This window comes from Trachymyrmex cornetzi, unplaced genomic scaffold, assembly GCF_001594075.2.
Source record: "Trachymyrmex cornetzi isolate Tcor2-1 unplaced genomic scaffold, Tcor1.1 scaffold685, whole genome shotgun sequence".
Classification (NCBI taxonomy): domain Eukaryota; kingdom Metazoa; phylum Arthropoda; class Insecta; order Hymenoptera; family Formicidae; genus Trachymyrmex; species Trachymyrmex cornetzi.
Window position 1 is genome coordinate 17,375 of NW_017300009.1, and position 13,187 is coordinate 30,561.

Sequence of the window (13,187 nt, forward strand, 5' to 3'; positions counted from 1 at the left end):
GCATATACACCTATATAAACTCAAAATGAAGCCTAACTTTGTGAATTTTTTGTAGAAAAACGGAAAGAGATAAAGAAACCGTATTTTTGTATTTTTCTCTCTTTATCATTTCAATTTTATTAAAAATTAATTAAAAATGGCGACGTTATTAATATTCTTGTAAAATTTGTTTTAAAAATCATGGTTTTCGGTGACCATTATCACTTCCACAAAATTCATTTGAAAGCAAAACGATACAAGTTCTATAAAGTTGAAACATAAATCTATTCCTTATCGTAGCCGAATTTTTTGAAATATTGCATTTAAACAAAATGGCTACTAGTCAAAGTCAAATATCAATTTTGCGCAAAAAATTTTGTTGGTTATTTGATCGTAAAAAAAATGAAGCATTATTAAAAAAATCTACACATGGACTAACTTTTAGTGCCTATATAGTAAACTTGCAGGTGTTGTTTAGTCAACACGGAGAGAATTTTTTCTTAGAATTTACTCTGAAAATATGACAGTTGTGGGACAACATTGTATTTCGAAGAATTTTAATATAAATCTCTCTCATTCATTAATAAAACTACAATAAAGTATAAAATAAGTTTGATCAATTTTACTAAAGTGCATGGTAAAAATCTTTAAAATATTGTATTGTACCACAATCACTATATTTTCAGGGTAAATTTTAAAAGAAAATTCTCTCCGTGAAGCCATCTTCAAGATAAAGTGGTTAGGCATTTTGAAAATCATGTTTCGGCGTTTAAAGTTTTATATTCTGTTTACACTATGAAAACGTTAAACGTCCAAACGACAATTATTGTTACCAAACTGACCGATCGAGTTATACAGCTCGAAGACTCGCTGAATATATTAAAAACGAGAAAGATCTTTCTTTATACCTGTAGGATTTTGAAAGGTCCTGTTTCAGGTATATGTTTATCTGTCTAGTGAACTCAGCATATTCGGCGCGCTTGATTACTTATACTTAATCATGTATAACTTTTCCAGTTTTCTTTGAATCGATTTATGACTTTCCAGTAACAGTCTTAACTTTCTTCAAGATACCTAAGAGACATAAGACGTCTTAAAAACATCTTTAAGATATCTTATGTCTCGATTTTGGATATTTTGTTATCTGAAATATCAAACTTTAAAAATATGTAAGAAAAAATCGATTTTTTAAATCCTTGTCGGTGTATATGCCCTCTTAAATACAGAAAGTGTGACATAATGTAGCCGAAAATACCAATATTTTGTGTTTGGAACACGTTCGTATGCGTAGCCACTTGGCATCTGTTATACCAGCATATCACATGTTCGTTGCATGCAACGCTTTAAATTGTTGTAATAACGTCGTGATGAACATTGGAAAAGCACTGATTTTAGAATATTACGTCCCAATGCAGAAAATAAGCTTATTATTATTTAATTCTTTATGAACGATATTTCGAAAAAAAATTATTGTGCTATATATATCTATACAATTTTTCTTAATACCTTATCCGACTTATTATCTCTCGGTCGAAGTCTCGATCAAAGTAACAATCTATTTAATTGACTAAATATAAATATTTCCTTTCGATTACGTTTTTAAAAGTTGTATTTTCGATATTGTAAATGCTTTTAATTTTTTTTTTTGTAATAAAAATGCATCACATTTTTAAGTACGTTTTCGAATAAACGTATTTTATTCAGACACCCGCATATACCTGTTAAATTATTCGCAATTCAAAAGCTATATAAATAACAGTTTAACGAGTGATATTTGACATATTTAAATCAATCTATCAGCATAACCAAGTCCGTATAGAGAACAGATTATATAAAATGTCTACTACATTATCGGAGATAAAATTTAATGCATTGATATCGACACAAAATTTTAGCAATAGTCTAGGCTCATATTCATAACGAGCTTTTATTAATATTGCGCTTCTTTTTCTGGAATTTTATAATATATACATATAATGTGAATTATATATGCTAAGATTGCATTCAAGAAGTGCGCTATCAGTACACGGAGAAATATATTTAATTGAATTAACTGGAATTCTGACGGAAAATGAATGATCCAGAATTCTGATCAAATCTACTAGATTTCTGGTTAATTCTAGTAGATTTAACCAAGAAAATTCAGAATGTTCATTATTTTAACTAGAATTCCAGAAATTTTAATCAGAAATCGACTAGGTTTAATCAAAATTCTGGATCGTTTATCTTCCACCAAAATTCCAGTTAATTGTACCAAATGTTTTTCTTCGTGTGCTATTGTCTCTCTCTTTCTCTCTCTCTCATTCTATTTTTATCATTCATTACACTTAAAATAAGGATAAACTGATGCAATGGTGCTGATAGCGCGCTCCCCAAACGCAGCCTAAATGTAGGGAAAACCGGGGACAAAAGTAACATTTTTTTTTACTTTGAAGTGTTATAACAGTTAAAATATTTACATTTAAAAAAGTATATACCTTTAGATGTAGAATTTATTTAGCTACAAAATTGTCTTTGATTCAATTTTTCAATGTAACTAGAAAAAAAGTTATGTTTGTTTAAAGACTATCAGGAATTTTGTTACAACCGTCCCAACCCCTGGGACAATTGTAACAGTAGAGAGGGACAATTGTACTATATTATTTATAAATAAAATAATGGTTAATTTATTGGTTTTATTAATAAAAATACATAATTAAGAAAGGCTCAAATAATTCAAATAAAACAAAATAAATCAGAAGAGCTACGAGCCAAAACAAAACAAATTTTAATGTACATATGATACAGTTGACATTAAGTAAAATCGAAGTAAAAACAAAATAAAAATATGTAATATCTACATTAAACTAAAAATATGTCTACAACAACTAACGTTTCGATCACCTTCATTTTCAAAGTTATAAACAAGTATATATATGAAAGCGGTTGACTACAATAGATTAACATAGATCACTAATTATAGTAGTATAATGAAAATTATTAAAAATAGACCTTCGTTGTTCAGGCCTGATTTCAGTTATATGTAGTCGACAGAAGGTAGATCCTGGATTTACGCTAAACATTCAAATATCGCTAAGTATCCAACAATGAATAGATGTAGTTGTCAAAAAATAAATCTTGGATATACGCCATATGGTTCGATTACAAAAAGTATTCGCCAAATATAAAGAAGTCTCTGATAATACTATTAAGTAAGCTGAAGTAACTATCCTTCTTACAAAATCCAGATTCTACAGTATAAAATTGAATAACTGACCCCAGGCATCGATGTTACTATTGTCCCCTAATGGTATTTTATGATTCATAGTAAATTTTTTAAATAAAAACCTAGATAAAAATCAACTCAAATGTGAAAAACATCAACACAGATAATCATTAAAACATATTAAGATAATACATTATACATTTGTTATAAAGAAAAAAAAATATTTTAAATTTTGTGCACGCAATAAAAGTTACTTGATGTATGAAAAAAGTAATTTCTGCTTCTGCACTCGTGCACGTTCTGCGAAAATCAGCATGTAACGAACGATTCAATGCCTATCTGTTTATAGAATTTTACCACGCGGCCACATACATGTATCTGTTATAGTTTAAGAAATATTGACGATGTTACTATTGTCCCGTGTTACTTTTGTCTCCGGTCTCCCCCTACACTAATATCGTAATAAGCGTGGTCTAAAACGAACCTTAGAATTTATTAATTAATAAAATATGATAGGAAAAAAATTGAACAATGTTTAACATAATTTCACACAACACGTAATAAAAATTAGAAAAATCTTGTGTTTCGTAACTGTTTAACCTTTTCACATCTAATTTCTTTTCAGAAAAGAGGAATAGGTTTTTAATTATTTTTAAAGAATTTTAGCTAAATAAAAATAGAATCACAAAATGTAAAAAATCAAAGTGACAAATCCAATATACGGTTGATACATAAGATTAAAATAGATATTTTCAATATCAATAATAAGTAGATTATTTTGAATTTTTTGGAGATGCTTATTATTAATACACTGAGAAAAAAATTAAAATATTCAAAAGCAATGTTATTTGGAACATTTTCTTTGATATTTATTAATTATTTAAAAATTTGACCGTAACGGAATATATATTTCTATGAGATATATCTTATTTTTTCCATGAATTATAAACAATAGATTGTTTATTTGCTAGAAATAAAATTGTATTTCGCTGTATTTAAATGAGAATTTATTTTTATGAAATAAACATTATAATTTACAAATAAAATTAAATTTTTAAATATCCTTTTTTCAGTATATAAATATAAAATAAAATATAAAAAATTTACAGCGAGGGGGGAGGCGATTTAATATACAAGAAATAAAATATATTTATTTATATATATGTATCTATGTATTATATATATGTATATAAATAAAAAAATGCATATTTAGAAAAACTATAGGTATGTCTAGTAAAGTTCAAAAAATTTCAAACTATATTCTTTATCTTATAACTTTTGTCTTCAGAAATTTTTCTTTTTATTTATATTGTTTATTTACAAAATTTATTGAAATAAATATTTGTTAAGACTGAAAAGTATAGACTTCTGTAAAAGAAAATAAGAAATATTGCATAAGAAACTGAATTATGATAAAAATAGGATAAAGAAGAAACTGCAGTAGAAACAATTTTCTTTATTGCGAGGCTCGCAATAGCGCAGGAGACGTAGATGTCTTTCGCCTATAATATATTTTGTCAAAAGAGCGAATTGGATTTGTTTTGGATGGTCAACAATAATTTATTACAGAGTGAGCAAATAAGTATCACATATACCACATATGCGATAATAATAACGCTAACATAAACAGTATCTATAAGAAACTTTATACAAATTTACCAAAGGGTCAGCCTAAAAGTATAATGTAATTAAATGAAAATATATAAGTGTCATTAAAATACGGCACCACCCATCCTGAGTAGGTAGAGCAGACTAAACTGAGTCGAAAAGTCCTCTATCATTTTACGATTTTCGCAATGGTTAACGAGATATAATTACTAAAAATCGCTAAATATCGGTTTTTAATAATTTTTTATTCAAATACTATCAATTTTACAGAAAAACAGTAAGAGATAAAAATGGTTTATTTTCTTCTTATAAAGTTCTGAGAATTTTTTCAGAATTTTTTCAGAATTTTTAAATATCGTATTTTCTCATGGTGGTAAAAATAAGAAAATGTAGTACTAAAAAATTGATAAAAAATTCTGAAAATATTCTTACATTTCCATGAAAAGAAAATTAATGATTTTTGTCTCTTGCAATTTTTCTGTAAAGTTGATAGTATTTGAGTAAAAAATTATTGAAAACCAATATTTAGCGATTTTTAGTAATTAACATCTCATTAACACCATTGCGAAAATCGCAAAATGGTAGAGGACTTTTTAACTCAGTTTAGTCCACTCTACCTGCTCAGGATGGGTGGTGCCGTATTTTAATGACACTCTGTATAAATAAAATTATAATATCATTGAATACTGATTCTTCTTTAGAATCAAAGAGCTGATTGACTAGTGATGTTTGTGGACTATTTAAAAATGTTGGTTTCATAGCCTGTTCTTATCTTAAGGCAATATCTTAAGATGCTAATACGTACACTTCTGTGATTGGCTTTGGCTTATAATATTTTAAGACTGTCTTAAATATACCTAAGACAATCTTAAATATAAAAATAATGTTAAGTATAAAAATCTATGAATACCAGCCTTAGAGGTATAATAAGGTAACAATATTAATGTCGAATGGCATTTTACATTGAATATTTCAATGTGTCACATTTCTAAAAGATATTTCTCTTTTTTAGGACTTAAATATATTAATGTAATTTTGGAAAAGGAGAAGATATAGTTTATAGTCACTACTTACTTATTAAAGTATTGAGTTAGATTAGTTAGAACAAAAGTTCACAAATGCTACAAACATCAAAATTTAAACAGTTGTAACTTCGTTAAAAACGAATAAAATTTAAATTTGAAGAAGAGTTTTAAAGCGTAAAATCTCTATTTTTGAAAAGCCATTAAGTCTTTTGAGTTTTGTGAATTTGATAATTTTTACATATAAGAGCCTACAAACTGAAGAAAATGGGAAATTGTCTTTTCACTTTGTGGGTCTGTTATATAACAAAAATTTTTTTTGAAAATTTTCGATTTTTTAACGTAAGAGTTTAAAGTTTTCCTTAAAAAATTGTTTTTTAAACATATTCTTAACATTTTTTTGTTATTGAATTGTCGCGAATTAAATAAAAGGAGAGCATTTTGATTTTAATTGTTCATAACTCTGTTAAAAACTATCATACCGCAATTCAAAAAACAGATTCTTAAAACTGAAACTTTGGTCTATCAAATAGTACAATTGCTTTTTCTTAAAAGCGTATAAATATGATGCAAATGAAGTAACGCTACGAACTTTTGTTCTGATCCATTAAAATATATTTTTAATTTCCAGTTAATAAATCATCTATGCGAGAGTTACGAAGATAGCATTATGAATATAACATTCACCCGCTATAATATTATGTGCTTGATACGATTTACTCAACTTACAAAATATATTAATTTTAAGTACTATAACTTATTATATGTACAACTTTATTCTATACAAAACAATGTATTTTAATATGTACAATTTATATTCTCCTGCTCGTCAAAGTCTTTAGTCAATTCTTGATCAACCATTCAACTCCCTTTGTATTTGGTCCAATGTTTTGCCTTTCGTTTCTGGAACTAAAAAGTAAACAAATAGAGTGCCGACGGCGCTGAATAAGGAGAATATCCAGAAAGTGCCATAGGATTGTACAGCTTCCTTCATGTCGGAATAAAATTTGGTGACTATAAAAGCCATAAGCCAGTTGAATAAACAGGCGCTGCTCCCAGCAATTCCTTTCACCTCTGGTGCAAAGATCTCTGGCATCATCATCCACGGGATCGGTCCAAAGCCCACGGAAAATACTACAAGGAAAGTGCACAGTGGAATAAGTGCAAACCACGTAATATCATTGAAGGCCGTGGTATGGTCAAGACAATAAAAGTAAATCCCAAGAAGCAGAGTCATCAGGAACATTACTACGATTGATATCAGAAGCAGGATCCTCCTACCCAGTTTATCAACAACAAGAGTACCAAAAAAAACTGATACTACTTGCACTGTTCCCACAATGATAGTAGCTATGTTGGGCGAAATAGCGTCTCCAGCTCCGGAAAAGATGTCCGAAGAATAAAAAATAATAGAGTTCACGCCACTCATTTGTTGAAAGAGCATCAATCCGTAAGCGATGACAAAGCCTTTTTTGGCGGCCGAAGATTTGATTGAATCAAAAAATGATCCACCACTTCGTCTAGTTTCTTCAAGCGTTTCACGATGCGCCTGCAACTCGGCTTCGATATTATATTCATTGCCACGAAACTTGATCAAACTTTTCCTGGCGGCCTCCTCATTACCTTTCTTCAAATAATACACTGGAGTTTCTGGCATGAGGAAAAATGTTCCGAAAAAAATCAGCGGCATCACCGCGCAAATGATCGATAGAGTCCTCATATTTTCGATAATGGCTCCAAAAACGTACACGGCCAAGATACCTACTGTGAGCATCAATTGGAAGTAGGAGCCAAGCGTACCGCGGATCTCACTCTCAGCTATCTCTGCCGTATATAAGGGAGCAGCTACGCAGAAGGCTCCACCACTGAGGCCGGTAATGAATCTACCAAAGTAGAACATAAGTACTGAGTTTGAAAAGATAATTAGAAGCCAACCAATAGTGAATGGGACTACCATGATTAACATGGCAGTTTTTCTTCCAATTAAATCCGCTATTATGCCGATCGGAATGCACATTGCACCCGCTCCAAGAGTAGCAAGAGATCCTATCCAGGAGAATTCAATTGTAGATATCTTTATGTCATAATTTTTTGCCAGATTAACACCATTTTCACCGGCAGGCGATGTCCAACCAAGCACCATACCAGCAGCAAGAGCGCCAAGCGTTGCTGCTATGCCTGCCAGATATTGTGGGAGCCTCTTAGCTCGACCAAGACCATCAGTAGAGACCAAGGTCTGTTGTGAAATACCAATCTTTTCAACAGACATGGCTTGACCACTCGCTGACAAAAGTGGTGTCCTTTCGTCGGTCTGGAAAAAAGTAATCGTAATTAAAATAAGTTCAATATATTTAATTATTGAATTATATACAATTTTTCATTAAATCTCTTCTGAAATGTATAGTTTTAATAATTTGAAATACAAAATAATTTTAAAAAATAATGTTCTTTATATACATCTTGAATAAAAAACGCTATTTTTTTTATATAAAAACTATATAAACCACTTAAACAGAATATTCTGCAGACAAAATATATATAATAGTTTCTATTTGAGAGAGAGAGAGAGAGAGAGAGAGAGAGAGAGAGATAACAGATTTAACAGAAATTGTTATTTAGCACTATTTTATTTTTAAAATCTTTCCTTTTTTTCTATTTCTTTTATAATTATAACGATTATTTTTATCTACTTTTTATGCTTTGAAAATAAAATTATGATACAAATTAATGAAAGAGAAAAAAATGTTATATCATTTCATCGTATCTCGTATCATATATCATCAGCATTTTAACAAGAATGTTAGTTAACTAGACAAAGTAGTATACGAAAGGATGAATATCCTTGAAGAAATATATTGCGATGTATTACATACGGTCGACGTTGCTGCCGCATTATCGGCATCCCACACAAATTCCGTTGTCATTTTGAAATCCTCTTAATCTATTCTAATCTTACAAAGAAACGCAACAGTCACATATCAGTTTTAAATTCCACCTCGTGTGATAATTTCAATTTACAATTGTGAGTTTACAGATGCGCGTGTGACATACAAACTCAATATTATTCACCATCTCCGAGGCGCAGTTCAGAAGATCTTTAATTACACCTTCTGCACTCAACTCTCTCGCTCTTTCTTTTCCCAACGGTTAAATATATATATCTATCTCATTACAGTTGTAAAAAGTGCTCAGAAATAGAAGTAAATAACTATCGATATAGCGATCGATAATTATCGATTATTTCGTTAGTGTTGCAAAAATTCGATTATGTATGTACATACATATATTTATTAAAAATAAAATTTTAATTTTGTAAATTTTTTAAGAAATTATAAATAAATAAAATTTTCAAAAAAGAGTCAAGCAACAAACTTTTAGTAATTATCGATGGTTGCGACTATCGATAGTTTTCCATCTCTACTCAGAGGCACGCTCAGAGGTGCTAAAAACTCACGACATTTACCCAGTGAGAAATAATAATGGAATCGACATCGATTCGACATCGATTTCATTGACATTTCTCACTGGGCAGTACTTGACAAAAAATGCCTCCACTGGCAAAAAAAATTAATTATTGCACCATAGAAGTGTAAAGATTACCGACTATGATATTTTTCTTTTTCTTTTTTGTAAATACAAGTTTTTATCGATAGAACGCAATAATTTTTATATTAATTTTTCGTATATATTACTTTTAATACATAAACTTTTAAAATCTTCTTCGGAATTTTTAAAGTATAAAGACAATAAAGTATACAAACAATTTGGACTAAAGGAAAAACGGAGAAAATGTTTTGTTATAAGACTTTTGACGTCGACTCGTAATAATATATGCTTTATAATCTTTATATGTAAGTTTTACTTTGTGTATATATATATATATATATATATATATATATACACGTATATATACGTATATATACGTATATATAAAACAGTTAACTCCTTCAGATCCAGCGTACATTAATGTAAAATACATCAAATTTGAACACATCCGTTGAAATTACTTAATTCTGTCGACATTTGAAATCTGATGTATATAATAATGTAGGTGTATGTTAGAAAAATAGTCAAAATTTTGAAAAAAATTAAGTTAGTATGAGTTATTTATTTAAATACACATGAACTGAATTAAAAATAATTTTTTTTAACATAGTTTCAATAAAATCAGGTCTGAAGAGGTTCAGCTTTATTCGGATTAGAGATTACATGAAACAGCAATGTTATAATTTCAGAAATAAGCCAAAAAATTTTAGTATAAGAAATAAATTATGTGTTTCATATACATATGTTATATATACATGCAATATTGATTTAGCAGTATATATAGTGATTTATCGAAGTTTCGTAAATCTTATGTACATACATATTGTAAGTCATGTGTGTAAGTCAATAAAATAACGATCCCATCAGAGTTCGACCGTATGTCACACCAGCATTGCCAGAACTTTTTTTCGACAAATTTTACTTTATTAGAAGCAAGATCAGGGTGCTATAATGCCTTGACAATTCATAAAGAAATTACAATCTATGGACTCCTCAAATAATCAAACTAAATGTATACACGACAATGGGCAGCAAATATCTAGCGTTGACTCCAAACTGCCCATTGTCGTGTATACATTTAGTTTGATTATAATGCCTTGGTTACACACGGAGAGAATTTTTTCTTAGAATTTACCCTAAAAATATGACAGTCGTAGGACAACATTGTATTTTGAAGAATTTTAACATAAATCCCTCTCATTCATTAATAAAACTACAATAAAGTTTAAAATAAGTTTGATCAATTTTACTGAAGTGCATGGTAAAAATCTTCGAAATATAATGTTGTCCCACGACTGTCTTATTTTCAGGGTAAATTTTAAAAGAAAATTCTCTCCGTGCATAAATAAAAAATTTTTTAATATTTGTTATTTTCGAATGTGTGCTACTGACTAATGTTATTTTTTATCAATCTCGCCAACTATTTTTTATTTCTAAAAAAAATGTAGTAAAAAATGTTAATAATAATGATTACAAAAGTAAAAAATTATAAATAAAATTATACATGTTTGTTTCACGCGAGTTATAACTTACAAATACAATAAAAAATTTTTGTAAAAGATTTAATAAATTTTTTTACAACTTTCTTTTCGTAATATTATAGGAATTATAGGAACTGATTCAAATATCAGAAAGCAAATTAAATGATTACTCGAAATATTACTTTTATCTATTAAAACAAAGGAAAACTCAATTTATGTGAGCACGAGTCCCAGTTCATAATACATGAATAATTCGAGATTATTTCTAGATTTTTTCTTTCGAAAATTACATAATATTATAGCCCGTATTCAAAACGTGCATTTCTTGATAAAAGCGTGCTTTTATCTCTAAAATTCTATAGTATGCGTAACGTAAATTATAGCATGTTAACGTGCTAACATCGTTGTAAGCGCGTTCTGAATATGGGCCATTAAGTATAAGTAAATAATTTATTAATTTTTTTAAATATATTTCTGTGTTTATATATGTATATATTATATATTTTTTATATATTATTTATATTTATATTTATTATATGTATAGTATATAGGGTGAGAAAAAGTACCAGGACACCTGAATATCATAGAAAATATAAGTATTACAGAAAAGTGTTTCAGACAAAAGTTATAGGGTTCAAAAAGATCTATTTATTGATCATATCCGTTTGACCTTGCGTGGCGTCTTCAAGATCAGGTCTAGGTCAGATCAATTTTTTTAAATAGAACATCCTATTTTTCATTGTATATTCTTATAACACATCTCGAGAAGCTTTCCAAAACACTATAATAAAATATTTTTTCATGAAATACTTTTGGAGTTATAAGGCTCGAAAGTTACAGTACAGTTGACATTAGCATTAGGCAAATTGTCCGACAGACGGCTAAAACCTCTTGAATGCTGTTCAAAATCATGTCCTGGATAACATTTGTCAAGATCAAAGCCATTGGAGATTATCCCTCTTATTTTCATTTTTGCACTAAATTTATTGCAACCGGGACACCTAAATAACTTCTGAACGGTTCGATAGAGGATTGAAGTTTATAGGGATGCAAATGTCATCATAAAATCTATCGAAAAAAAATCGCAGAGACCTGAGACACCACGCGTTGTTCTCGTCTTGGAAGGCCCTTTCAAACGAGCCCTCACTCCACCCCACGTGCAATTTAAGATTTTTCCGCCCCCCTTCTCCACCGACCCCCGGAGGTGTTAAAATGGGCGTTTTTGGCGTTAAATGATAGATTTTATGATGCCATTTGCATCCCTATAAACTTCAATCCTCTATCTCGAACCGTTCAGAAGTTATTTAGGTGTCCCGATTGCAATAAATAAATTTTTAGTGCAAAAATGAAAATAAGAGGAATAATCTCCAATGACCTTGATCTTGACAAATGTTATCTAGGACATGATCTTGAACAGCATTCAAGAGGTTTTACCGTCTGTCGGACAATTTGCTAAATGCTAATATCAACTGTACTGTAACTTTCGAACGTTATAATTCCAAAAGTATTTCATGAAAAAATACTTTATTATAGTGTTTTGGAAAGCTCTCTCGAGATGCAATGAAAAATAAGGTGTCCCATTTAAAAAAATTGATCTAACCTTGACCTGAGCTTGAAGATACCACGCAAGTATCAAACGGATATGATCAGTAAATAGATCTTTTTGAACCCTACAACTTTTGTCTGAAACACTTTTCTGTAATACTTATATTTTCTATGATATTCAGGTGTCCCGGTACTTTTTCCTCAAAAAAGATCGGAACACCCTGTATATAGATATACAGGGTGTTCCGATCTTTTTTGCCAATCATTTTTGTGTAGATAGAGTGGACTAAATTGAGTCGAAAAGTCCTCTACCATTTTGCAATTTTTGCAATAGTTAACAAGATATTAATTACTAAAAATCAGGGTTGGTAAAAAACATGTTTTAAACGTGTTTTAAATAGTTTAAAACATGCTTAATTGATGTTTTTAATATGTTTTAAATATGTTTTTTTATAGTACTGTTTAAAGCATATTTGAAGCATTAAAACATATTCAAGAAGAAACACAATATGTTTTATTCTTAAAAAAAAACATTAGTTTTTACCAACCCTGCTAAAAATTACACAATATTTGACTTGAATAATTTTTTACTCAAATACTATCAACTTTAAAAAAAAACTGCAAGAGACAAAAATTATTTATTTTCTTCTCGTAAAGTTCTGAGAATTTTTTGAGAATTTTTTATCAACTTTTTAGTACTGCATTTTCTTATTTTTACCAACATGAGAAAATACGGTATTAAAAAATTCTGAAAAAATTCTGAAGAAATTCTCAGAACTTTATGAGAAGAAAATAAATAAT

The 13,187-nt window shown here is 29.2% G+C and overlaps 1 protein-coding gene and 1 long non-coding RNA gene across 3 annotated transcripts in view; both read right to left on the reverse strand.

The window, feature by feature from the left end:
• Positions 1-3,545: 3,545 nt before the first annotated feature.
• LOC108767505 (uncharacterized) lies at positions 3,546-10,585 on the reverse strand. The gene is made up of 3 exons (XR_001940433.1): positions 10,575-10,585; positions 4,441-4,446; positions 3,546-3,630 (listed from the first exon to the last, which is right to left on the reverse strand). It is a non-coding gene; the product is annotated as an uncharacterized LOC108767505 (long non-coding RNA).
• LOC108767504 (facilitated trehalose transporter Tret1) overlaps positions 6,417-13,187 on the reverse strand; it is a 19,527-nt gene continuing 12,756 nt past the window's right edge. Inside the window, exons 1-2 of one of the 2 annotated variants that reach the window (XM_018517415.1) lie at positions 8,688-8,893; positions 6,417-8,125 (exon numbers count right to left, since the gene is read on the reverse strand). In XM_018517415.1, coding sequence (XP_018372917.1) covers positions 6,668-8,125; positions 8,688-8,738 — 1,509 coding nt within the window. In that variant the 5' untranslated portion in view covers positions 8,739-8,893 and the 3' untranslated portion in view covers positions 6,417-6,667. Of the gene's footprint in view, positions 8,126-8,687; positions 8,894-13,187 lie in introns of those variants that run through there. The other variant, XM_018517416.1, reaches the window with a different exon arrangement.